The sequence below is a fragment of the Desmodus rotundus genome, chromosome 10 (genome assembly GCF_022682495.2).
Source record: "Desmodus rotundus isolate HL8 chromosome 10, HLdesRot8A.1, whole genome shotgun sequence".
Lineage (NCBI taxonomy): Eukaryota > Metazoa > Chordata > Mammalia > Chiroptera > Phyllostomidae > Desmodus > Desmodus rotundus.
Window position 1 is genome coordinate 73,844,303 of NC_071396.1, and position 25,067 is coordinate 73,869,369.

The 25,067-nt window shown below is 43.6% G+C and overlaps 3 protein-coding genes across 4 annotated transcripts in view; 1 reads left to right on the top strand and 2 right to left on the bottom strand.

Moving 5' to 3' along the window:
- The window catches only part of ENOSF1 (enolase superfamily member 1), a 32,262-nt gene extending 23,038 nt beyond the window's left edge, over nt 1-9,224 (top strand). The window contains 8 exon segments of the mRNA XM_053913332.2: nt 1,106-1,238; nt 4,241-4,282; nt 5,048-5,177; nt 5,438-5,537; nt 7,729-7,775; nt 7,778-7,813; nt 8,439-8,455; nt 8,457-9,224. Coding sequence (XP_053769307.1) covers nt 1,106-1,238; nt 4,241-4,282; nt 5,048-5,177; nt 5,438-5,537; nt 7,729-7,775; nt 7,778-7,813; nt 8,439-8,455; nt 8,457-8,540 — 589 coding nt within the window. The 3' untranslated portion in view covers nt 8,541-9,224.
- An 88-nt stretch (nt 9,225-9,312) lies between these two features.
- TYMS (thymidylate synthetase) lies at nt 9,313-18,122 on the bottom strand. Its single transcript, XM_024580176.3, has 7 exons — nt 17,802-18,122; nt 15,983-16,056; nt 14,853-15,027; nt 12,459-12,560; nt 11,572-11,747; nt 11,121-11,192; nt 9,313-9,934 (listed from the first exon to the last, which is right to left on the bottom strand). The coding sequence occupies exons 1-7, from the start codon at nt 18,007-18,009 to the stop codon at nt 9,797-9,799; spliced, it is 945 nt and encodes a 314-aa protein (XP_024435944.3). The 5' UTR covers nt 18,010-18,122; the 3' UTR covers nt 9,313-9,796.
- Nucleotides 18,123-24,499: 6,377 nt separating this feature from the next.
- CLUL1 (clusterin like 1) overlaps nt 24,500-25,067 on the bottom strand; it is a 30,557-nt gene continuing 29,989 nt past the window's right edge. For both annotated transcript variants that reach the window (XM_045187861.3, XM_053913450.2), the window contains one exon: nt 24,500-24,608. In XM_045187861.3, coding sequence (XP_045043796.1) covers nt 24,608 — 1 coding nt within the window. In that variant the 3' untranslated portion in view covers nt 24,500-24,607. The remainder of the gene's footprint in view (nt 24,609-25,067) is intronic.

Sequence of the window (25,067 nt, forward strand, 5' to 3'; positions counted from 1 at the left end):
ATTTTTTAAAAAGTCACTTTGGAGCAAAAAGTGTAGGTAATTACTATTATTTTTTCCATAAATTAATCAAAATTATATCTGTTTTTTGTCAGATCAGCAAACAATGTATCTGTTTGGTGTGCCACAGAGTTTTAGCAATTAGCTCATGAGCCGGGAGATGGAAAAGGTGCAATACCGCTGTACCAGAGAGAGCTGTCTCCGTGTCTGTCTTCCCGAAGCACGATGATGTCGGGGTAGCGGGGCCCTTCGTTAGCTTCTGCAGACCCAGCACCTGGCTCCCAGACAGGGTCTCTGCACAAAGAGAGCGAGGGCCTCCAAGTAAGGGGCCTAGACTTGAACTCACCATTTACTTGACTTATTTATTCAAAGGCAAGTTACTTTTCTGCATGTCAATTTTAGCTGTAAAATGGGTTAATATGAACTGTCTCATGGAGTTGTTATAAATATTAAATGGGAAGAATTCATTAAATGCCTACCGGCATAGGTGTTAAACTAATGGTGGAGCCTGGTTATCTATTACTGCGGCAGACACATGGTAGGCAATAGGCAATAAATGACCACTGAACAGACTCAGTATTGGCTGTGCATGATTCAGACTGTGGTAAAGTGGTTCCCACAAACAATGAACACTGCAACACAAATGTATTGGGTGGCATCTAAATGCAGACTGCGTCAGAGCTCCAGGGCCAGTCAGTTGCCATGGGCCCAGCCCAGGGCACTTCTGGACATCTCCTCCACAGACAGACGGTACAGTAAGTCCTCACTTATGTCATCGGTAGGTTCTGTGACTTCAGGTGAGACGATGTATAAGGAAACCAACTTTACCATAGGCTAATCGGTATAAACAAGAGTTAAGTTCCTGCAGCATCATCTCATAACTTGAGGACTTGCAGTATCTGGAGCCAAACTTCTGGTCTCTGTGGCTGCTCATTGACTCCCTTTGTTGTGGCCACATGCTGGTCCTCCAAGATGGAATGTCAGGCTCCCTAGGGGAGTCTTGCTCACCAGTTGGTGGTACTAGTGACAGCATGTCCTTTCTGGGAGCCACAGCCCTACAGCAAGGTCAGCCCCTGGCAGACCTCGCCTGGAAGGTCTCTCCTTACAGCACTGATGCCAATCAGTGCTGGGATGTGCCGGAGTCAGTGGAGTGGATGTCAAAGCTGGCTGAGTTCAAGCCATCGTGGGTTGAGGAACCAACCTCCCCTGATGACATTCTGGGACACGCCACCATCTTCAAGGTAGGAAAACTGCAGCTGCTGCTGTCCCGTCGCTGCCACATTATTTTCTGTTTGGTTTTCCAGGGTGGTCACCATAGATCCTAAAATTCTTTTGCCTATTCCCCTTCACTTTTCCTGATGAAGTAGGTGAAATAATTGTTCACTTCATTTTATCAACTGCCCTTATTTCTATTTATTTTAGAGAAAGTAACTGGCTAAAAGCTGAAAGGCTACCGACCATCCTGTCCGTGTTGACAGACGTGGTTCTCATGACTACGAACAGAAATCTGATTGACATTAAATATTTCACTCACACAGAATGAAACAAAAAATGTAGACTCCTCTGGATGACTCAAAACAAAAGGCTTGCTCAGCTGCGTCAAGGTCAGGCCTCCCCGAGCGAAGGCTGTCTACCTTTTTCCCTTGTACCAGGGCTCTTCTTCCACAAATCCACCCTAATTGGAGGCTGGCCATTCTCCCTTTGAGGTCTAGGAAGAACCTGATTTGTCAGAACATCTGAGAAACATCTCATCTCTCAGAGAGAGTCTCCCATTAGCCCAGCTTACAGCACTGATATATAAAACCAGAATGCCAGCTGGTGAATTTAGAAGGAAAATTGTAACTTCTGGGAGATCTAGATTTTGTATCCTCTGACCAGAGCAAGCTCCATGAGTAGCCATATGCAACCAAAGGCTACTGGATGAGTGGGGAATCAGCGCCGGAACTGGTTATGGGATTTGAGGATGTAGTGATGTCAGGCCAAGGTGGCCCAATACATCCATCTTTGCAGGGCAGGTATAGCTGCTTCTGTCTGGCCCCAGCCGTGTTGAGGCTTAAGCCTCCCCAGACAGTACTTGTGCAGGCCCCGCTAACGTATGCCTCTGACCCTCCTTTAGATTTTCATCTGATAACCTTTTCCCACCATGCTGTGCCATTGGGTTAGTACGTTCATTTGGCTTAGAGGCCAGTCCCACCCGCCTAAGAGCCTAGGAATGTTTTTTTCTCCTCGAGGTGTCTTGGCATTGCTCTACTCTCCCCCTGTATGTGCCGCTCTTAAAATTTTCCCTCTGAGCACAGTCTTAGTCCCCAGTTCCAGAAGGGACACCTCATTACATACCTACATGAAGTCACAGGTCCTACTGGGATGTGGGGTCCATTTCTCTCAGTAAATCAACATAAGATCTCCATATATTTGACCCTACAAAAACCCGTGTTTAAGGAATGCCCTCCACTTTCCCCACTTTACAGCCTGGCTGGAGAGAAAATGAGGATCCATGGAACAGACAGGCAGAACACGGGGCCAGGGCTCTGAGTGCTGAGGGCAGTAGAAAGGAGGTTTGAACCTCTGCCACCTGGAGAGTCTTCTCAGAAGCTCTTCTGGGCTTCAACCCTCTGAGGGTTTGTGTACATGGGGGAGGCCATCCCCTCATGAGGCATCTGAAGACGGGGGGAAGAGGAGCCAAGGCTGGGGGAAGCTGAGCAAGCCAGCACAGGGGGATGGAGGGACCAGTGGAGTGGGAGTGCGTGGTGGGGGCTGTGGAGACAGCAGGCGCATGGGGCCAGGTTATGGGCCCACCTGCTCAGAAGAGGCAGCTGAATATAGCAAGGCACCTGAGGTTCTTGAATGAGAGAATGGGAATAAAGACGATTTGACTGGTAGCAACATGTAGGTTGGATGACACAGGTGTTTAGGAGAGGTGAGGAATGGGCAGAAAGAAAGTGGTAGCTGGGATAGGGGATAGGGGGCTTTTGCACTAAGCGGGGTGGAGGGCAGCTAGAATAGGGCAGATTCAGGAAATACTTAAAGGAGGAAATAAAATTTGGTACCTATTCACAGTTAGAAACATATGCTTTAAAGATGGTAAGATGAGTAAGTCAAATGGCTTTTCCTCCCCATCATTCCTCCTTCCTCTCCATCCCCATTTTCTTTTGAGATAAAGGACCCAGCCTATTTAAATTAGGAGTTTCAGGAACCATAAGCTGTTGGTGCCACCTTGGTGACCAGCCACTGTAATTCCTGACTTGCAGGTAGTCTGTGACTCACCCAAGTCCACACATCTCGTTAGAGACAGGCCAGGTAGTGGAATTGGAGATACCTGACTCCTAAACTAAGAATTTTTCGGCAGGGAAGCCAGCATACCTAGTGATTCGGATGCCTCCTCTGGCTCTGGAGTCAGCTGAAATTTCAAGCTCCAGCTCCACGACTTTCTAAGCTTTGATCTAGGGACAGTCAATACACCTTTGTGCCTTTCCTCATCTGTGAAATTGGCATCATGATTTCTTCTATCCCACTGGGTTGTGATGAGGAATCAGTTCAGTCAGGGTTTTGCACAAGCCAGGTAATAAGAGCCCGGAAACTGTTGGCCATTAGTGTCATTGATACTGTTCCTTAAACAATGGGAAAGCCAAGCCAGGGAGAAACCAAAGACGCCTGAGGGAAGTGTGTGGCTGTGCAGTCCTGGGGGGGCCTGGGGTGGTGCGCCTAGAGCCCAGGTGGTGGGGAGTGAAGTAGCTTCAGGAGGGAGGACAGAAAGAGCAGCATCGCCAGCAGATTCCAGTACCTCACCCGCTGAACCCAACCTGTGAAGCAAGATCTAAAGCCACCCACTTGAGCTTGAAGGGACAGCGTTCCAGAATAACCACGGAAGGGGGAAATAAGATGGAAATAGAGTGGTGACCTATAAGGACTCAGCCAGGGGCTGAAACACTCGTGTGTGATGGGCCATAGTGGCCCGTGTCTTCTCCCAGTTTCGCCTCGCTGCCGGGCTCCAGACAGAACGTGCAGAGCCGGAGCCGGGAAGGGAGCAGCACGCGACCAGCGCTGTCTTCCCCTCTGCAGACACAGCAGCCCCTCCTGCGTGCTCGCACTTCCCCTGGACTGCCTCAGGCCACTCTGCGGCAGGACATTTCTTTCTTCAGCTCTGAATAGTTAAACATTAAATAAATAGCTCTAAATTTTTAAACACTAAATTTTCAATTCAAAAACCTAGGAAAATAACACCAGGTTGCCTTGTATTTTATAGGCATTGGCCCCATTAGGAATTGGTGTTGCCACAGGAGAACAGGTAAGTGACATGTCCTTGGGGTCAGCACACCCTGGCCACCTGATGACATCGTCATATTAGGCTATATCACCTGTTGTATCTTGAGTTGGGAAATTTTCATAATCTTAGAAATTGGGTCATTCTACAGCACTTCATTAGAGTGAAGAGCCAGATATAGTCACAAGTTTCTGGATTATTCTAAAATTCAATGACTAAGGTGAGTTTATAAGGCAGCAATTAAAACTCACTATTGCGAGGGCATGCAATGCACTGTGTGGTTCGAAGAAAGCCAGCTTCCAAGTCGAGTAAACATTATCGCGTTCACATTCTGTGCTTACAAACGAAGCACAAGAGGGTGCCAAAGCCTGTGGCAGCCCGCCCACAGGCAGAGCGGGGAGAGGGAGCAGAGTCTCGGTTTTCCCAGCAAAGGAGCAATGCTGCTCTGCCGTGGTTCTGTTTTATTGTCTGTGCCATCTGCTCATTGCCGTCACTGTGTTTCATCCTGATGCCTCATCTCACTATGGCGGTTATTCCTTAAAAGATAGCAAGTAGTGTGACTTCACGTGACTCACACTGTTCCACCAGCAGACTTGCAAGAAGTGAGCGGGAGGTCCCCACCTGCGCAATCAGAGCATGCCTGATGCCAAGTGAGAACAAAGAATACACACAGTCTAGGCGTTCTGAAGGTCACTAATGAGTTATTTGGAATTGGTGTGTTGCCAGGTTTAGAGATCCTGAAGGCCAAGGCTGATTCTTCTGTTGGTTTTATTGTAATTCCATTTTCAGTGCCACAATAGAGTGATATTTAAGCAGCTCCTACAGGCGGAAGCCCTGAAGTTTCTCCAGATTGACAGCTGCAGGCTGGGAAGTGTCAATGAGAACCTCTCAGTATTGCTGATGGCCAAAAAGCTTGGAAGTTAAGGGCACAGCAGCCTGCAGACCAAACCTCCATTTCCCCTACCTTGAGACACCTGTGGTTCCCTCTGTAGTTTGCCATTTTGGTTTTTTTCTTTTAGGCTTAATCAGGGAATCTTTGATTTTCACCTTGGAATTTCACCGCTAAACATTAACAAATGATTTAATCATTTGCAGGCAGTAAGAAATACTGTAGGCTCTCACCCCTTCCCTGTCTCTGCCCAACTCTTGGCATTCAGTAGAAACCTGCCTTCATTTTAGTTCCTGTTTGCCCGCACGCTGGTGGAGTCGGCCTCTGTGAATTGGTGCAGCACCTGATTATATTTGACTTCGTATCAGTCTCCGCGAGCCTCACCAGCAGGTGAGTAATATGGCATTAACTTCAGCTGTGTACTTCCGTCCAGGCCAGATCTTTTAACTCTGCTCCTGTGACCAGAGGCACTAAGAACCCTGTCCACTGGCACCCTCTGTGACTCAAAGGCCAAGTTCGTTTTGCTTCCACTTCTCCACGTGGGGCAGCAACAGGAGACCCAGCAGTGAAGTGGTTTTTTAGAGGGGTAGGTTCTTGGTAGCAGAATCACTGTTTAGGAGGTGAGTTTTCAGCCAGATGAAAACCGGAACTCCTTCCTCGACCAGCACCTGTTTCTGACTTTCTGCAGTCCCACTCTCTTCATAGGTGTGTTCTCCCCTCTGTCCAAGCTCCTCTTCCTAACACCTGAGTCTTCCCTGATTTGATCACATCATTATTATTTACTCCCATCCAAGTTCTCAACAGGCCTCAGGTGAGCTTTAAATTAAGACAATCCCCTTCTAGTTGTCTATACACATATGGATTCATTATGCTCTTTTCTCTTGGAACTAAATGTGGTATCAGAAAGATCACTAGAAGTATATAGTGAAAGCAACAGAACACGCATGGGAGAGGTAAACACCAAATTCAGGATTGTGAGAAAGGAATGGGACCGGTCAGGGTATACAGGAGGCTTCAGTTGCACAGTACTGGTTTCTCTCCCAGGCTGGACAGTGAGTAGACACACGCTACCTTTTGATATGTTAGAAGTATTTTATTTTTTTAAGGATTTTATTTATTTATTTTTAGAGGGGAAGGGAGGGAAAAGATAGGGAGAGAAACATCAATGTGTGGTTGCCCCTCATGTACCCCCCTACTGGGGACCTGGCCCACAACCCAGACATGTGCCCAAGACTGGGAATCGAACTGGCGACCCTTCAGTTTACAGGCCAGCACTCAATCCACTGAGTCATACCAGCCAGGGCTATCAGAAATATTTTAAACTATAAAAAAAATCCCCAAAGTGCCCATGGACATGGACAACAGTGTGGTGACTGCTAGGGAGAGGAGTATAGAAGGGGACTAAATGATAGTGGGAAAAAAAAATCCAATAAAGATTAAATTTTTAGAAATCCCTAAATTATTCTGATTTTACCCCTCATTTCAGTTCCTGAAGGCAGAACCAAAGGGGGTTCCAACCAAACTTGAAAGGTCCCAGTCTTAAGGGATAAGGAAAAAAGAGGGTCAGCCCTGAGCCACCATGCACTGTGACCCATACGGAGTGGGTAAAAGTGCCTTGTGCCACTCTCCTGAAAGCAGGCCTCACTGCTCAGGAATGTCACTATGCAGGTAGAAAGCCACAGGCAGACAGTGTGCTGTCACACCTCAACACCTCTGCTTTGTAATTTTCTGTGTGGAACACTGTTCTCTATTCAGTTCTCAAGGCCCACTGTCTCTCCCAGGGGGCTGGTTCTTCGTCTGTCTCTATAGATGATAGGTAGGCAGCAAACAGTAGAGTCGATGACTTGGTATGCCCACTGAAACCACAAGGCCCTCTCTAGCCAATTCCTCCGTGTAGCCCCCACACAGGGCACATGCCTGCCCCTCACAGCAGCTGTCATTGAGTTAGGCCACTTACCCCAGGCCACAAAACTAGAAAGTGGCTGACACCAAATTTGAGCAGGTTGGTCTGACCCTAAAACCTGTGCTCTTCTAAATCATGTGTAGAGCTGGAAGGGACCCCATTTGGTGATTTTAATCTGTTCATCTAAATTTTGGCTAATGTCACCCAAATAATCCCAGGTCCTTATGGAGTCTAAATTGATTCCTTTTGGGGTCATAAAACCTCTAGTTAGTTAAAACAGACTTCACAGTTCAATTCATCCAAGCCCCCACACTGCTTTATTTCATAGATAAGAACCTGAGGCACAGAGGTTGTAGGAAACAATGGTTATCAGCCAAGCCTTGACCAAGTCCACCCTTTCTTTTCTTAAAAGATTTTATTTATTTTTAGAGAGGGGAAGGGAGAGGGAAACATCACCGTGTGGCTGCCTCTCACGCACCCCCTACTGGGGAACTGGCTCAAAACCCAGGCACGTATGTGCCCTGACTGGGAATCGAACCAGTGATCTTTTGGTTTGTAGAACGGCACTCAATTCACTGAGCCACACCAGCCAGGGTTATCCTTTCTGCTTTAATAGTTGACACCAAGTGAATTATCTAACTTAAGGCATTATTGCCCCACCTGATTTCTTCCTTCTAGGATGTGCGAATATGTCGACCACCTACACAAACATTTCAAGTATCCTGTCTAATCAAGAATGCTTCCTACATGCCTCCTAAGGTGAGCTCTGGCAGGAAGGCCTCCCCGAGGAAGCCCCTGCTATTGGTCCTCATGAGCTAGAACCTAGAGTGCAAAGCTTTGACTCCTTAAGAGTTTATTTTCATATCCAAAAACAAATGGCTCTTTAGTTCGTCAACCTCACGTTCCCAAGACCTGAAGGTCAGGGTGTGGGGGTAAAACTTTCACTTACAAGGCTTCTCTAATGTCAGCCTTTCCTCAGAGGCTGATACCTTAAAATGTGTACTCCTTGTGCAAAAAAACAAGCCAAAAGAAAAAAAAAAAAAGGAAAACCTGGCACCAACCAGCAGATTAGTCAACTGACCAATTTTGACTACAGCTGTGTTATCTGGGCCATTATCCTCAACAGGTTCAAGAGATTAGGCCTCCTTTTCATACACAGGGGTTGATCTATCAGAGGAAATTTGATTAGTTCACCAGTCTTGGGAAGTGGCCAAGATTGTGTCCCTCTCTTCCATTTCAAACAACCAGAAACTTTATTTTAAAAATATTAATTCAGTTGCCTCTGGCATAGATTTAAAAGCATTTATAGGAGCAGCAGAAATACAGAAATGATTTTTGTTCCGGTGGTTACTAGCACTGCTCCATTTTTCTTTTTGTCTCACGGGAAGCTGGTTATTCCACAGAAATAAATGAAGGAGGAATCAGTAAAGCAACACCAATATCCAGATGGTGAAGTCTGGAAGAAACCCCTTGCTGCTCAAGGGAATTAAGTGTTCAACCCTCACACCCATTTGTTTTTTAAGTGAAAAGGCTTAAAATTTCTTGGGTATGGTTTGATAAAAATTGGGACAGAACATCATCATACCAATGAAAACAAATTCAGCTAAAGTCACATAAACCTCAGGAAACAGCTCAGCAATTATTATTACGTCTTTTAGCAAATAAACACATACTCTTTTACTTAAACAAATTTAGATTTCACCAACTTGAAATCCAGGAAGAAGTTCTTGTAAGATTTCTGTCAAATGCTGGTACCCAGACATTAAACTGTACTTTGAAAATAAGAAGTTGCATAATTTGTTGGAACGATTCCTTATTCTATTTAACATTTGCCAAAAATTAGCAGATTAAAAATAGTTCTGCAGCACCGCGGGGTATCTGGTACGCAACAAAGACAGAGATGCCCCTGAAGTGGCGCCGCATCTCCTTTCCAGCTCAGTCCATGCACGTTACAGAACTCACGCCATACTGAAACTAATGAGGGCGAAATGCTGTTTCATAGACTGTTCTTTATAACCTTTAAAAAAACCCTTTATCTGAAATAATTTTTACTAATAAAATGTAGCTAGAATCATAGAAAATGTAGTTAGAGTCATAGAAAAATCTGAAAATAGTTTAGTCAGCATTTCTAAAATACATGCTAACCGTCTCAGCAGCATCCAAACAAGAACACAGCGTGTTTATTTAGGAGGGTTCAATTCTTCTGTTTTAGGCAGGAACTGTGCAGAATGACAACAGAGAATTAAAAACAAAAAACCCAGATGAATGCAGAACACTTCTTTATTAGAATATATAAAACAAATAAAATTTTATACGTTCATAACCATACCAACCATACATTATCATGACTGATTTTGTTTAGCTTGCTCAAATTTGAGGGAAGAGCTTTAATTCTTGAAATCTTTAACCTTCATACAAACATGGGGTTGAAATGCATGTGCATGTTTTTGTTAAGAGCATATGAATTTTTACTCTTCTCACTTTATTCACAGTCTCAGCATTTGCACATACCCTCACTGGGTTGTAAACCGAACTCAAGGCCCTTTATTACTAACAGCACCAGCACAGGTGTATTTGCCGGTGTCAACAGCCTTAACTTAACGAATAACTAATAGTTTAGCAACTGACCTTTGACCCAGTTTCTTCTTACTTTAGAGCAAAAAGAACTTTCACCAAAGCATCCAAACTAACAACTAACCCCTACGAAGACTGACAGTATCCTTTAAACAACTCCTTTAAAAGCACTCTAAACGGCCATTTCCATTTTAATAGTCGGATGAGGATTGTACCCTTCAATCTGAAAGTCTTCAGCCCTGAAGTCATCGATTGTCTCAACTTTTCGAAGGATTCTGAGCTTCGGGAAAGGCCTTGGTTCTCGCTGAAGCTAAAAACAACGTAAGTGGGGAGGTGGGCAAAGGGGGGACAAAAGGGACAAACTAAAGTTAAAAAAAAGGAATCAGCTAAAAAAACAAAGCTTAAAAAAAAGACAAAAACAACATAAGACCATTATTTTGCTATATCTGTACTGCTGCTTTAATTCTGCTCCCCACATCCCTTCATGAAATAAGTACACAGCATTTTATCAACAATATTATTTTTCAGGGGTGTAAGCCCGTAGACATCTTTTCCTTGGTTATGCAATACTGCTGCAGCGTAACTAAGTGATGCCCTCACATACGGAGAGAGAGGAGGGTGTGTCGTGGGATCATTCAGTGTCAGGAGCCTGGTGGCTCACCAAATGTAAGTCCTGATGATTGACTGCTCTTGGTAAATTTATGAAGGATGGGATACTTTTGTTATCTGTAATTCTTGGTAGGCATTCAGAATGGTTACGTAAGTCCCATAATCCCCACTCCAATGGTCCCTGGCAGAAAGGGCGAGAAAAGGTGACATCTGTTGACAATTAACCGACAGGGATGCACAGTGGTGATGAGGATGTGGACACAGGTGTCCTTACGTTATTCTGTCCAGCTCGACAGGGACAGCCAGAGAGAAGCATCTGGGTAATAAGCCTTGAAGTCACCCTCCAAGTCAAAGCAGACAAATTTCCCCAAGGGAGCTTTCCAAGCCTGGCCCTAACCTGGAAGGGCCTAAAAGGTTTTTGGTTTGTAATTTTTATCTTGGAGCTCTTTATGCTCAGATACTCATTTTATTGCTATTTAAAGTCATTTGTTGGATGCCACAATTTATGGATTTGAACAGATTTTTGAAAGTTCAGACCTAAATACTGCATTTAGCATAAAATTAAGGCAGAACATTTGCATTTAAATTCTTCAAGTAAAAATAGGAGTCGAATGCCACCTCTGGGAAGGTCCCAAATTCCCTGGTCTGAACGTGGCTCTCCCTCTCTGACACTGGTACTTAGTCCCCCATGGCATGTGTCACATTAGGTACCTTGGTTGCTGACACATGTGTCTGCGTTGTCTCTGGCCACCTGCTGCCCACCTGTCTGTAAACTGAAGCCCAGCAGTCAAGCAAGTCACCTTATCTTTGTCATAGCACTGAGAAGAATCAACCTTTTATCAAGAGACACAACCAATCTTTAAAGTGCAACAGATAACAATTCTTACCTGCATTTTCAGCGGCTCAATGTGATTCAGGTAAATGTGCGCATCTCCCAAAGTGTGTACAAAGTCACCTGGCTGAATGGCACGGGGAGGAAGCAAAACAGTAAGAGTTTTAGTTTTAATCCCTTTACATCAATGATCAGATCATTTAAAAACACATTATATAGAGTAGGCAGACATCTCAAAGCTTTTCAGAAAATAAAGAATTTAACCAGTGTTGCTTTTAAGAAAAGTTAACTTATAAAGGTTATTTTGTATTATAAACAAGCTATATAAACCTGTCCATACAGACCATGAAGACAGGAAAGTTCCACGTAACGTTGCAAAGTGAGTCAGTTCATTTCTTATTTAAAACTAATCAGAATTCTGTGCAATTAGTTTTTTTCATGTCACAGAATCCAAGAGCTCAGCACTGTAGGCAAGCTGCAACGCTTCTTCCCTACGCGTAGCCCACCTTTAGGCCAGTGACGTGTGCGATCATGTAGGTGAGCAGGGAGTAGCTGGCGATGTTGAAGGGCACTCCCAGGCCCATGTCTGCTGACCTCTGGTACAGCTGGCAGGACAGCTCACCGTTCACCACGTAGAACTGGCAAAGGGCATGGCACGGAGGTAGGGCCATGAAAGGAAGATCTGGGGAGCCAGCATGGACAAAAATAAGGAGAGGTGGTGGTTTTAAAGAACACAGCTATAGGCAAAGTAAAACAGGAGCGACACACAAGCCTAATTATGGGGAGGGGGGAGAAGAGCCACTGGACCATTGTGACCCCTGTGAGCCACCGTCCCCTCATGGCAAAAGCAGACCATTCCAATCCCAGGAATGGCACAAACCTGACAGGGACCTGTCCATTAGCAGGAGCCTTCTGTGATGTATGTTTGCAACTGAAGCAACACCCTCCCATCAGAGCTGAAATTAACTATTTTTGCTACCTTTATAGGAAGCATGAACTCATTTGCAGAGGCCACAGGTAACTAGGGTGTTGGGCACACCCTTCTGTATTCCAAGTCTCTATTATGTATGTAGATATTCCACTCTGAGTGTTTATTATACCATGGTAAAGTTCAATTTTAAAATACCATTGCTAAAAAAGTTATCAAGGTGAAGGGATCTGAAACTTCATCTGCCCCAATTTAAAATGTTAAAATCTTACATGTATTTTTATAGGCAATCTGACGGTGAAAATATGACCGAGGATGAGTTGCCCAGGGCCACCCAAGCAGCCATGGGGCTGGGTCAGTTCCCAGGACCCGCCTCCGGCTGGAGGCCCCCACACAAGGCCACATGCTTCCCTATGTGCTAATCATACAGTGAGCACACGAGAGGACGGCCAGGACGCTTCCCACCTTTTGGATTCCAAGCACACAGGATGATTCTTCTGTCATCAGGGTTGGTTTTGATCGTGTCAATCACCTTTTGCAGTTGGTCTACTCCTTGACCCGAATAATCTGTAGAATTACCAAAAAGAGCGTGCACACGTTTTATCACAGCATCTCGTGAGATGGCTTTACACATCGTCTATCACACTGTCCCTCCACAGCCCCCCTCGGCTCATGGTTGCAAGATATCCAGTGCACTCCATAAATTTCTCGGATCTCACTGGGTTATGTTGAATTTAAGGCCTGGTCTCTGCTCCTAGGTCTGTCCTCTGGAGCCATAACAAAGTCTATTTTTCTTCCTATATAGAAGTCCTTTAAATATTTGGTTGGTCATAGTATCACCTTCTCTCCCTCCCCAATTTCAACACTTTCTTCCGGTGGTCCCCAGAGGACTCAGTCTCTATACCCATCAACCATTTTTGTCTTGCCTCACGGACATGATCTTGTTTATCCGTGTCCCACAGAAAGTACTAGGTCTTAAACAGAACATACAATTCCATGCACATTAATGACTAACAGAGGACTGTGGATTCCTGTGACCTTGACAGCATCCTTCCAACAGTTGTACCTAAAATTACAATTTAGCAGGCAAATGCCCAGTCATTTATAAATATCAAGAAACCTCTACAATTACTATACCACTTTTGTACTTTTCTCCCATTTCTGGTCTCTGGCCTTTAATTCCTGGCCTTCCTTCTGAAATGGAGCTGGAAGCTGAGAAGTGCAGGATTTCACGTTCTCCTCTGGTTAAACTTCCACTTACTGGTGTCACACTGTTCTAGTCCTGTGGTTCTTAATTTTCCTTCTTCGGAGGAAAGCTGGACACAATCAGTTCCGAAAAAGGTAGCATCAAAGATTTTAAAAAGAACTGCGATGGAACAGTTCTGTATGTTGACTGCGGTGGTGGTTACACACCATGTGCTAAAACTGCACACCCACACGTGCTAATGAACACATGTGAAACTGGAGAAATCTGATAAGCTCTCGTGGAGTTTGCCCGTGTCCATTTGTACGAGATGTTACCTTTGGGTAAACTGGGTAAAGGGTACAGGGACCTCTCTGTACTTGAACTCCTAATTATTTAAAGATTAAAATTTAAAAATACAAAGGACAAACACTCCTATTGATGTCCAAAGGCTGAGCATTCATACAATGTTAAACTAAGGTCATGATTTTATTAGGCCCCCTTGAGCAACAATAAAGACTTGAACACTAGGCAAGATTTAAGGCAGGGGAGGAGCTTCACATCCTGAGGATGTCCTAGGACAGAGGTTGCAGACCACTTACCTACAGAAATAGTTTGGCCCACAAAGCACTCTTTCAAAAAATGATGGTAAAGTTTATATAACATTAAATGTACCATTTTAACCATTTTTAGCTTGCAATCAGTGGCATGAAGTACATTCCCAATGTTGTGCAACCATCACCAGCATCCACCTCTAGATCTTTTTCGTCTCCCTAAACTGAAATTCCATACCTATGGAACATTAACCCCCCCCCCCCCCCCCCCCCCGCTCCCTCACCCTTGGCCACCACCATTCCATCCCTATGAATTTGCCTATTCCAGGTCTGCACAGCACTTAAAACTTAATGAAGTTGCCAACATTCAGAAGACCTCAAGATTGTACATAAAATGCGTATTTTAGGCTTTCATTGAAGAATTCTGACAATATCAGGCTGACATCTCGCTAGCTGGCTGGAGGTGAGATGTGACTGTTCCCTTTGGAAGAGACTCATGCTCTCCAAGTGGCAGGTCTCTGCCCAGCCAGCAAACTGTCACCTCCTGCACACACCACGTATATACACACAGTCAGAGGGACACATTTGCTTTTGTAACCTCTGACTTAAGGATAAGTGGGGCAAAGGACTTGGGCTGGACACAGCAAGTGGTACCACCGAGTGACAGTGGGAGGTGGACATCCAGCAATGAGATGTTTCATCTATCTCCACCATCAGGGTGGAAAGGAGATGGTGACACGAGAAATGAGCCACCACATCGGTGCCGCCTGAAGTGTGAAGGGCAGCTCGGTGTTGAAAAGGGAGAGCAAAGCCTCTGCAAGGCAATTTCTGGGCATTTAGTCCCCCAGATGAACTTCCTACCTTATTCCCCGACAGTGACCATCTGTGTCACTATTTGCTAATGAAACAAGGTATGGAAAGTGCCAAGTACCCAGTAATGCTAATCACCGAGAATGTGATCTGACCTCCGTGAGGTGTAGTTGCAGTTCCTGAACCTGAAACCTCACAAGGTTAAAGTTACGTATCCGCTCCCCAGACACTGGCTTCTTATCCCCATACTTCACTTGAAACCATGGAGCTATGAGGGGTGCTCAAATATCTGAAGCAGCACTGTCTCCTCACCTGAATCCATATCTTTGTATTCTGCCCCAAAATGCCTCCACTGAAAGCCATAAACTGGGCCTAAATCTCCCTCTTTTCTGCTAGAGAATCCCAGGCCGTCCAGGAAGTCACGGGACCCATTGGCATCCCAGATTTTCACTCCCCTGGTTGACAGTTCTTTAGCGTTTGTGGATCCCTGGAAGAGATGGGAGAGCAGAGCAAGTGAATTCACTCACCCAGCAGACTTTGGAACCATTGGGGCTCATCTGCCAAGAGCCCCCACCAAGCTGCCAACAGGCATTTAACACATCCTTACACAGCCTGTCCTTTAAAAAAAAATCCTCACCTGACGATATGTTTACTGATTAGAGAGAAAAAGAGAAACATCGATTGGTTGCCTTCCGTACATGCCCCTACCAGGGATCAAATCCATGGCACAACCTAGATATGTGCCATGACCAGGACTCGAACCCCCAACTTTTTGGTGTACTGGACAATGCTCCAACCAACTGAGCCACGCAGCCAGGGCAGCCTTTGCTATCTTTAAGCAGGCTGGCCTCACCCCAAACTTTGGAGGGCCTTCAGGTCAGTCTGATCCCTTCTCTGGAACCACCCTCTGAAAAACTTTTTCCTGTTCCTCTCAACTAAATTTTCTAGACTACACACCTCCAAGTCCTTTAATTATTCCCATACCATGTAGTGGTTTTATGTGTTCTTAACCAAATGTGTTCTGTGTCCAAGTGTGATACCCAAAATGAATTTAATGCTTCACGTGCAATCTGTTGGGAGTAACTCAGATCTGCTATATACAGTATTTCTAGTGATTCGCCTAATCATCACTAACTTTTCTGGCAAATGGGTGTCATATACCTTATATGTGCCATTATCAAGTTATGTTTATCCCAACCTATGCTTGCATAGTTGATTTGTTTTTGCCCAGTTCAAGCCTCATGTTTATTTCTCTTCTATTTCATCTTGTTAGATTTGGCCCTCATCATCCTCACCTGTATCCTGATTGTGCATCTAGGTCAAGGACAGACACCCGCTGATTTCTGGTATCTTTGGGTATGATGTGCCATCATGGGTACAAGCAAGACACAGCGACACATGACCTGGGCTCCATGCCTGCTTTCTAACTTCCCCTTCTTTACCTTGATAAACCACAGCAGCTCCTCCAAAATACCCTTCCAGAACACGCGTTTGGTTGTTAGCAGAGGAAATTCATCTGAAAAACAGTGTGCCGTATAATTTCAAGATGGGAGAACAGCACATGCCATCCAACTTTCTCTGTGGAAGAAAACTTCCCCAGGATGTTAGGCCCTGGGATGACCACAGGAGCAACTGGAAACTGCGACTCCTGCCAAGTGGGAGCCCTGGATCAGGGTGGAGCTCCCAGGCTGCAGTGCAAGTCAGCACCGCAATTCAGACTGAGACTGCTCTCCTGAGCCCGGCACCCACCAGACACATAAGATCCACACAGTGAGATGGCGTCAGGGAAAGAGCACCACCCACTACCCTGTTGGCAAGACTCCTTCGCAGAGTGGTGAAGACAACATACAAAGTGTGCCCTCCAGAAAGCCTGAAGGCTCCCAGGGCTATTCCATGATTACCCTGCCAAAGAAAACTTGCTGAAGGGCCAGAAATAGTGTATATCACACTGGTCAAAACTGAAAAATCGTTTTTAAAGATTTGCAAAGCAAATTAACCTCTATGTTTTAGGTGTACCTAAACAGTAACTGTTTAAAGACTTCATATACATGATCCTATTTACTGTTCAAAACAACCCTCCCGGAGGCACCTTTATGATCTCCATTTTACAGACATCAAGAGGGATTACAGAAGTTTGCATCAAGAAACAGAAAAATATAAATGTAAAAGCTTATCTCTACTCAGCTGTATAGTTGATATTCATGTATCCAGGATAAATTTTCCAAGCACCTAATTTTATCATTATTGTATGAACATTATTTCCTCCACTTCAAGTACACGGGGAGGCTGAAGACCAGAGAGGTTACTTGCCCAAGGTCTAAAAAGAGGAGCTGGAGTAAAAACTAGGTCAGTGAGTGGCTCATTGAAGGCCAACGCTCTTGGAGCTGCGGGAAGATGGATCCTTCTGCTCAGCAAAACTCCCAAAGCTGTCCAAGGCAGTTCAGATATTTTCCACTGCAGACGGGAATTTTCCATTCTCTAAAATGGGTGTGGGGCGCAGGGTCTCACACCTGACCATGACGAATCTGCTTTACTAATAGTGGGGGTCCCCCTCAAAACCACCCTCGCCAGTGTCAAGGATGTATGTCCATGCACACCCCGACTCCGCCACTTTGTCTCCTGAAAGCCTGACCCTAGCAACCCCCAAGAGACACTTCTTCCCAGGGGCCATCCCGTTTTAAAGGAAAAAACAAATAGTCACTTCTACTCAGACCACTGAGTTCTTGTTTCAAGGTTTAAAAAGAAAACTAGTTCGCGGGACTGGAAAAAGCTGTCGGGAACCACAAATTCCCGCCCCTGCCTCTCAGTTGACTCTCTTCCCGCCATCGTTACCGCGCCCACAAAAATTGGCTCCAAATTTGAAAAACTTTGCTAGACGGAAGGGCCAAAACTGGAGAGGAGGGGCGATAACCGGGACACTTAGGCAAGCCATTGGTCAAGTCGAGGCAGATCCTCTCCCACCCTAGTTCGGGCAAACACAACGGGATCGTACCCGCTTTGGGGGAGACAACATAACGAGGTGTTAAGTGCACAGGTCTTGGAGCCGGAAGGGCCTGCGTGGTTTTACCCCCCAGCTCTGTCCCTCCGGTCCGTAAGACGCTACGGAGATCAGCTCTCTAATCCACGCCTCGGTTCAGGCGTCTGGGAAGTGAGGTTGGGACTAAACCTAGCCCGCAGCAACGGCCCTCCACCCCGCCTCCGGAGAGCTTTCCCAGTGCAGCTCCAAGCCCACCAGCCCGTCCCTGGCTAGACCGCTGTCACCTCTCAGGCAGTAGCGCGCCTGCATGCCGAACACCGACAGGGTGCCGGTGCCGGTGCGGTCATCCTTTCGGAAGCCACTACGGAGGATGTGCTCAATCTGCCCCAGGTACTGCAGCTCCCCGTGGGGCCGCGGCTCGGCGCCCTGCTCCTGTGAGGCGGGCGGCGACGCCGGGAGCGGCTGAGGCTGCTCGGAGCCGGAGGCTGGCATGTCGTGGGCGCAGCTGCAGACACACGAACAAAAACCGTGCGCGCAGAGTTGCAGGACCTCTTCCGAGCGCCTCTTTTTCCCGCCGCCCCTTCAGCGACTCCGCCCCTTCCTGCTCCGTAACGTCGGGTCTGGGAGCCCCCGGGCGCGCGGAGCCCACCGCGGGGCGGGGCCCGGGAAAGCACGGGCTTCCCGAAACGGCCGCTCAAAAGTAACCCATTTTAAAAGTTGAGAATTGTAAGCCTAGGAAGCAATCCTAAACCTGTAGTTTGGTACGTTGGCTGAGAAAGGTCGCTCTCGTGGGAAAGTTTCGGGGTCGACCGCAACGTTCACTGATTAAAGGGAGTTTGGAACAGTCTCCAAGTATTGGTGAAATATAAGAAAAAAACCTTTGTTATTTGAGCTGGCCCTTAAAGTGAGGGAGCATGCTAACAGGTGATTTGCATTTTCATTTCCTCCCTATCCTCACTGAAGGCCCAGCTGGAGCAAGTGTAATAAGGCAGCTTATTTACAAGATTAATGACAATCAGACGTTTTTAAGTTTTTAATACAAAATTTTCAGTTTTAGGGAAATGTTTATGATATAAACATGGGGGGTGGGAACTAGCTGGTAATGAGTTTAAAATGTACTAATATAAAAGTACACACAACAAGCAGTCTTTAAATCAACAAGTGTTCATTGAGCACATAGTAGATGTTCAATAATTTATTGCTGTGTCTGGGGTTATGAAGAATAAGATGTGGGCTCTGTCTGATACATTTTAAACACTTTCTCACCATTCAGTAAAGTCAATGGTTTGCTTTTGTTGTTTTTTTGTTTGCAATCTCAAGTTTATTGTCTGCAAGTATTACTGGAACTTGAATGCCAGGTTCTTGAGTCTCAGTGCCATAGAAAGGAGCACTGAACTCAGTACAAGATCAAGCAGTTTATTGGAAAGAGCTTGTGCACTAGCGAGTCTACCAGAAAAGAGAAGTGGAGCTCCGGGAGGGGTTCTTGTGGCTGACTTACATAGGGGCCTTGGGTTGGGCTTGAGAATTCAGCTGAGGTTCGTTGTCCCAAGATTGACAGCAGGCAGCTGTTGATTCCGGGGTAGTTACAAGATGTTTTCCATGGTGAGTGGACCGCCCAAAGGGCCTGCAAAATAATGCTTGCGTAAACATTCTGGTTATCATTAAATTGACAAAGTGACTATTTTGCAGAACAACATGTTAAGAATGATGTTATTATTATACATTCTTTCCTTTAAAGATGTGGTTAGGTTAATTTTAACTACAGAATTTTATTGAAAGTAGGGAGTCATAGGCCTCCAAGGTGGAATCCTTTTAGTTAAGATGGAAGTCCAGTGAGTGTTACCCTTATACTATCTCACAAGTTTCTGGATTCTTTCTGCTAAAGTGCACCTCTCAAACTCAATGTTACCATTTTTGTAACAGGAAAACTGATTCTGGGAGGAGGTAATATTTTTCACATGCAGCTCTGACTAATCTGTTCAGTGAAAACAATGCTGCTTGCCTTTATGTGCACAAAGCCTATACAACATAAACCGAATCTCAAAGACAATTTACAAAATACCTGGCCATTTAGGTTAATTGAAGAGAAAAAGAAACTAACCTAAGAACAGACTAAGGAAGTGTTTCAGGGAACATTTCACAAGCCTCATAGTTGGAAAGCCCCTTTTTTTTTTTTTTGCTGTTTGGTTGTATGAGTGCTCACAAAGGCAACAGTACGGTGAACTGAATTGGTTTACAGCAGGGTGTCCAACCCACAGCTCTCAGGCCGACCCCAGGATGGCTATGAATGCGGCCCAACACAAAATCATAAATTTACTTAAAACCTTTAGCTTTGTTACTAAGTTTTATACTGAGTTTTATTAGATGTGTACATTTTCTATATTGGTGATCACAAACTTGGGACCTGCTCAACGATTTTAAAAGACTATCGAAAGGGCCGCTGCATAATTAGGGTTATTACGTGAGGGCTTTTTTCCTTATCTGTGGTGGCAGATATCATGAAAATTATGCACAGTCCTTTATTTTGCTCATCAGTTTTCCTTAGTGTTTGTGTATTTAACGTGTGGCCCAAGACAACTCTTCTTATTCCAGTGTAGTCCAGAGATGCTGAAAGTTTGGACACCCCTGGCTTGCAGGATAGCAGGTATTTTCAATGTGTTTAGCCCATCACAATACTAGGTTGGCCTTTCCTAGGTCAACGTAGACTCATTCTGTTCCTCACCTAGCACATTCACCATCCCAACCACATAATAGTTTTAAAAAGTTACCTGTATCTCCTTTGGAAATGATGTGCCTCCTGTGGTTTTTTTTTTTTTCCTGTGTTGTTTTTAACTGTTTAGATAAGGTAGGTGACAGTGGGCTGTCTCCAGATGTGTAGGCATTCTTTTTGATGGTAGTTTGTGAAGAAACATGCTTGGTCAGAAAATCTAAACTCAGAAAACAGGCTTTATGGGAGAAGGGGAACTCACGTTGTCTGTACTAGCTTGAGCGTGCCCCTAGGTGTAGGAAGCTAAAATGCTACAGGAAGGCGCCGTCCTGGTGGGCCAGGAACGACAGAACTCTCTGCTGCATGAGATTGCCCGGCATGTTATTGCAAGATTTCAACGTGCCCGTGGAAAGTCAACTAAATGCAGGTATTCACCCGACCCCACACCTACCAAAAAGTGTCTCCACACATTTTCAGTCATGGAAGGATCTCAGGCTGAAAATATCACAGATTACCCAGTTACAAGTTACCTTCTGTGTCCCTTTTGATATTTCGATCTGAGTTTAATTGTTCCAGTGGAATATCAGTTGTACCCCAAGGTTAATATCAAGACATAAGATTAGGCTCCCCTGCTCACAAAGAGATTCCTCTTGCACTGCGGTACTTGGAGGAGCTTGGATTGATGATAATAGAGAATGGCTCCTTTCCTGGTAGCTGCTCTATAAACGTAGGATAGAATGAATGATCTCAGGCAGCATTTCATTCATTCATTTATTCATCCAACAAGCATTTATATCAAGTGCCTACCATCTGCTAACAAAGAGCAGATGAGGTCCCTGATTTCACAGAACTGATATTCTGGCAGAGAGGAACAATACGTAAGTACCCGCACAAAACACTTGTAGATAGTGACAGGTACTGTGATAATTTTTAACTGTGGAAAGGGCTTCAGAGGATACAGAGGGACTACTGAGATCTCATCAGGAGACAAGACCTTCCTGAGGAGGCCACCTTTGAGCTGAGACCTGAACCGTGAGAAGAAGCCAGCAGGGGGAGATCTGAAGAAAGAGCATCACAACCTGGAGTGCATTGTGCCAGCAGATTTCCCAGCACTTAGGAAAGTAAAAATGGAAAAATAAGGGTGGTATTGATGTTCTATCATTCTAAGAAGAAATAATAATTATTAACTTATTAAGGGAAAAGCTCCTCCTCATTAAAAGATATTTATATTAACATCTTCATTTTTTATGTTTAATAGTCATAAAAATTTGTAATATCTTTATGTGATTTTGATCAATTATGTACAAATAGTAATTGCAATGGTGACTCAATCCAGCATGAATATTTAATAATTAGATTTTTGTGTCCCAGGAAATTTTTAATTTTTAAAATTAAAATTACATTTTAATGATCAATATTTACATTTTACATTTTATTGATCAATAAAAGATGTTCAAGTAGAAAAATATATTACATTAGGATAAAGTTCTCTGAGGAAAGTAGAATGGAAATAAGAGTTTAGGGAGAAAATGTAATGAGGTAAAATTTCTTACTGTTAAAGAAAAAACTTGGATGTATATTTGCTTACATGGACGATGCCGGGTATCAACTTGTCATGATATTTAGATTCCATTGGGTAGATTTTAAAGAGGGATGAAATGGTTTCATTCTAAAAATATTAATATTTCCAATATATGGGAAAATTTAAATTTGCTATTGTTTCAACTTATATTGAAAAATGACATTAAAGGGCATATATAACTTTTTCAGGTTCATTATAGGATATATCAGAAGAAAAACACTTGAATATGGTTGGTTTAGTGATATCTTCTGCTTTTCTTTGCACAACAAACTCTCAAAAAATGTTGATACAATTAGGTAAAGGAAAGCAGGAAATTAACAGTTTTGAGAGTCAAGTACTCGATAAGAGTGTTCTTTATATAGTCAAAGTTACTATTGTTGATGGTTATCATTATGATTAACTCTATTCTCACAACTACTTTATAAAACAAAAGTTCTTACCTGCACCACTTTATAAAGTCACTGAGGTTTAGAGAGTGTCAACATAAGAAAGATCCAAATCTGTAAGAATTTTTTTATGAGTTTATTTGAGCCAAACTGATGACAATTGCCAGGAAGCAAAACCTCAATGCATTGAAAAAATGCTCCAGAGAACGGCAGCTCTACATCTTTACGCATTAAAATAGAAAGAGAGGGCATACGTGGTTATGTGAAGTCCATTGGTGATAGATCAGGGAAGCAGGGGAAAGCAAAGCGGGGAAACTTCTGGGACTGGATAAAAAGTAAAATGATAGACACACACTTCTTTTAAAAAAGGTTGGTACAGGATAGTTAAGAGTCAACAATTAACTCAATAACAATGAGGGGATTTGTGGTCTCTACGTTGGTGCTTTGTCTGATATCTGTGCTTTGAGGTTTCCGGACAAAGGAAATTATTTTGACATTCTAAAGGTATGTTACCATAGATGCAAAAAGACAACTGATAATCTTAATTAAGGTAAACAAAGATTGACTTCTGTCAGGGGAGATTGTAGCCCAGGACATGATTACCTGCCATAAACTGCTTTTAGTTAGTAAGTTTTCATTTCAGACCATCCTTTGTGGTTACTTCAGGTCTGAGTTAATAAGTCCACCACGCAGGCCTCCCCTACACTTGTGAGGTTTAGTATGTGGCCCCTTTTCATCCACAGTAGATTAAGGATCTCGTCCCTGTAGGAAACCCTACAGGAAACCCTGTAGGGAACCCTCGGTCACCCCTGTAGGAAACAGAGCAGTCAGGATCAAAACCCAGGTCACCTGCATGCAAAGGCATTTTAGGACCTAGCTGCTTTGAATCTGATCTCTCCCTTTTCTCTTCACTCTACAACTTTCGGATTGGCTATAAATTAGTTTCTCTTTACAACTTTTTAGCACCTTTTCTGACAAATACATAAAATGTATGACTGAATAGGCTCTATTTATTTGAGATTTATTGTACATTAAGAAATCCAGGATTCTATCAATAGTGTACTAGTTTTTATCGCCTTCAGTTATGATTGGAAAGGCTTTATCTTTATTTGGAGTTGATTATATTGAATGGACTGCCTCTGAACTCTTTCTCTTACAAGCCTTTCTATCAAATAGCTCAAGACTAGGTTGAAAAATGCTTTAAAGATTTTGAGTCCACTCTTTAATTATATTTCTTTTTATAATTTGAAACACTAATTATAAATATGTCCCTGATGTAACTCTTAGTGGCATATACGGCAAATGACTCTCCTATTGTTACATGGAACCAAGGCCCAAATTATGAAGTTACATAAGTGTCAGCCAAAAACACCTTGTGTTTCCCATACAATATGTATGACATATTGTATACATAAAACAAAGAGAGCACTACTGTGTTAATTTTGAAAACAAACTATACAGTATAGCCACGTTCATAGCAGCACTATTCACTATGTCCAAAAGGTGGAAACAACCCAAGTAAGTGCCCGTCAAAAGGTGAATGGATAAACCAAATATGATACACACATACGATGGGGCGGTATTCAGCTTTAAAAAATGAGGGAATTCTGGTGCATGTGACCACACAAATAAACCTTGAGGACATTATGCTAAGCGAAATAAGCCAATTACAAAAGGACAAATACTGTATGATCCCATTTATGTGAGGTACCTAGAGTAGTCAAATGTTTAGAGACAGAAAGTATAATGATGGTGGTTTCAAAGGGCTGGGAGAAGGGAGAAATGGAGAGTTACTGTTTAATTATGACAGAGTTTCAGTTTGGGAAGATGAAAAAGTTGTGGAAATGGATGGTGGTGATGGCTGTACAACACTGTGAATGTACTTAATGCCCCCGAAATGTGCCCTTAGTAAGTGGTTAAAATAATAAGTTTTGTTATATATGTTTCACCACACACACACAAACCTTATGTAGAAGCCATAGGTCTTCACTAAACAAAGGCATGAATTACAGATTTTTTTCAAAAAGTTAATTATTATACATTAAATTCAAAAGCAAATTGAAAGAAGAATTCTGTTTATTAGAAATTGGGATATATATAGTAGAAGTGATAGAACGCAGATACCTTGGTGATTTAATGTTTAATATATAAATACATATAAAGAACTATTAATGTACCATAGAGTACAGTAATATATACATTTGGTATTTTGAAAATGAATTTTTATTGTAACTCAGTGTGAGTAGCTATTAAACTGCATTCAACATAAGAGAATTAACGATACTCCATACCAGGTAACAGACAAACATCGCTGCAACTACATTCATTGTGTTATCCTATGAGTTTCAGGGTTTGCAGGTCTCGGCTGAGGCGGCAATTCTACTTGCTGGAGGTAGGATGCATCAGATCTTCTTATCTTTTTTTTAAAAAGCAATAATCAAAATATTAATAAGTTACTTATAGACTGAGCATATTTTTTCTTGGAATAAAAGTACAGATGCATAATACAATAAATACTGTTAGCTGCTGAAAAAATGAACACATAGCAAACTAACAGAAAACCCTCATGTATGGACAATTTTAATAGCACTGTTTGAAGGAATCTTCACAGTCCCCTGGTTTGCTGAACTTCTGACCCTGCCTCTGATGTGAAACTAAAGTGTTTGTTCTGTACTCTGCATATATACAATGTTTGCTCTCAAACTTCTGTTACCTGTGACTGTTGACCTGGAGAAGGAATATATCTGCCAAGAAGGATTCCCCATGGTAAGTGGGCCCAAATTCCTAACCAGAGTCTAGCAGCCATTGCTGACAGAGCACACTACAAGCACACTACATACCCAGGAAAAGCCACTGAGAAGCCAAGCCTTCTGCA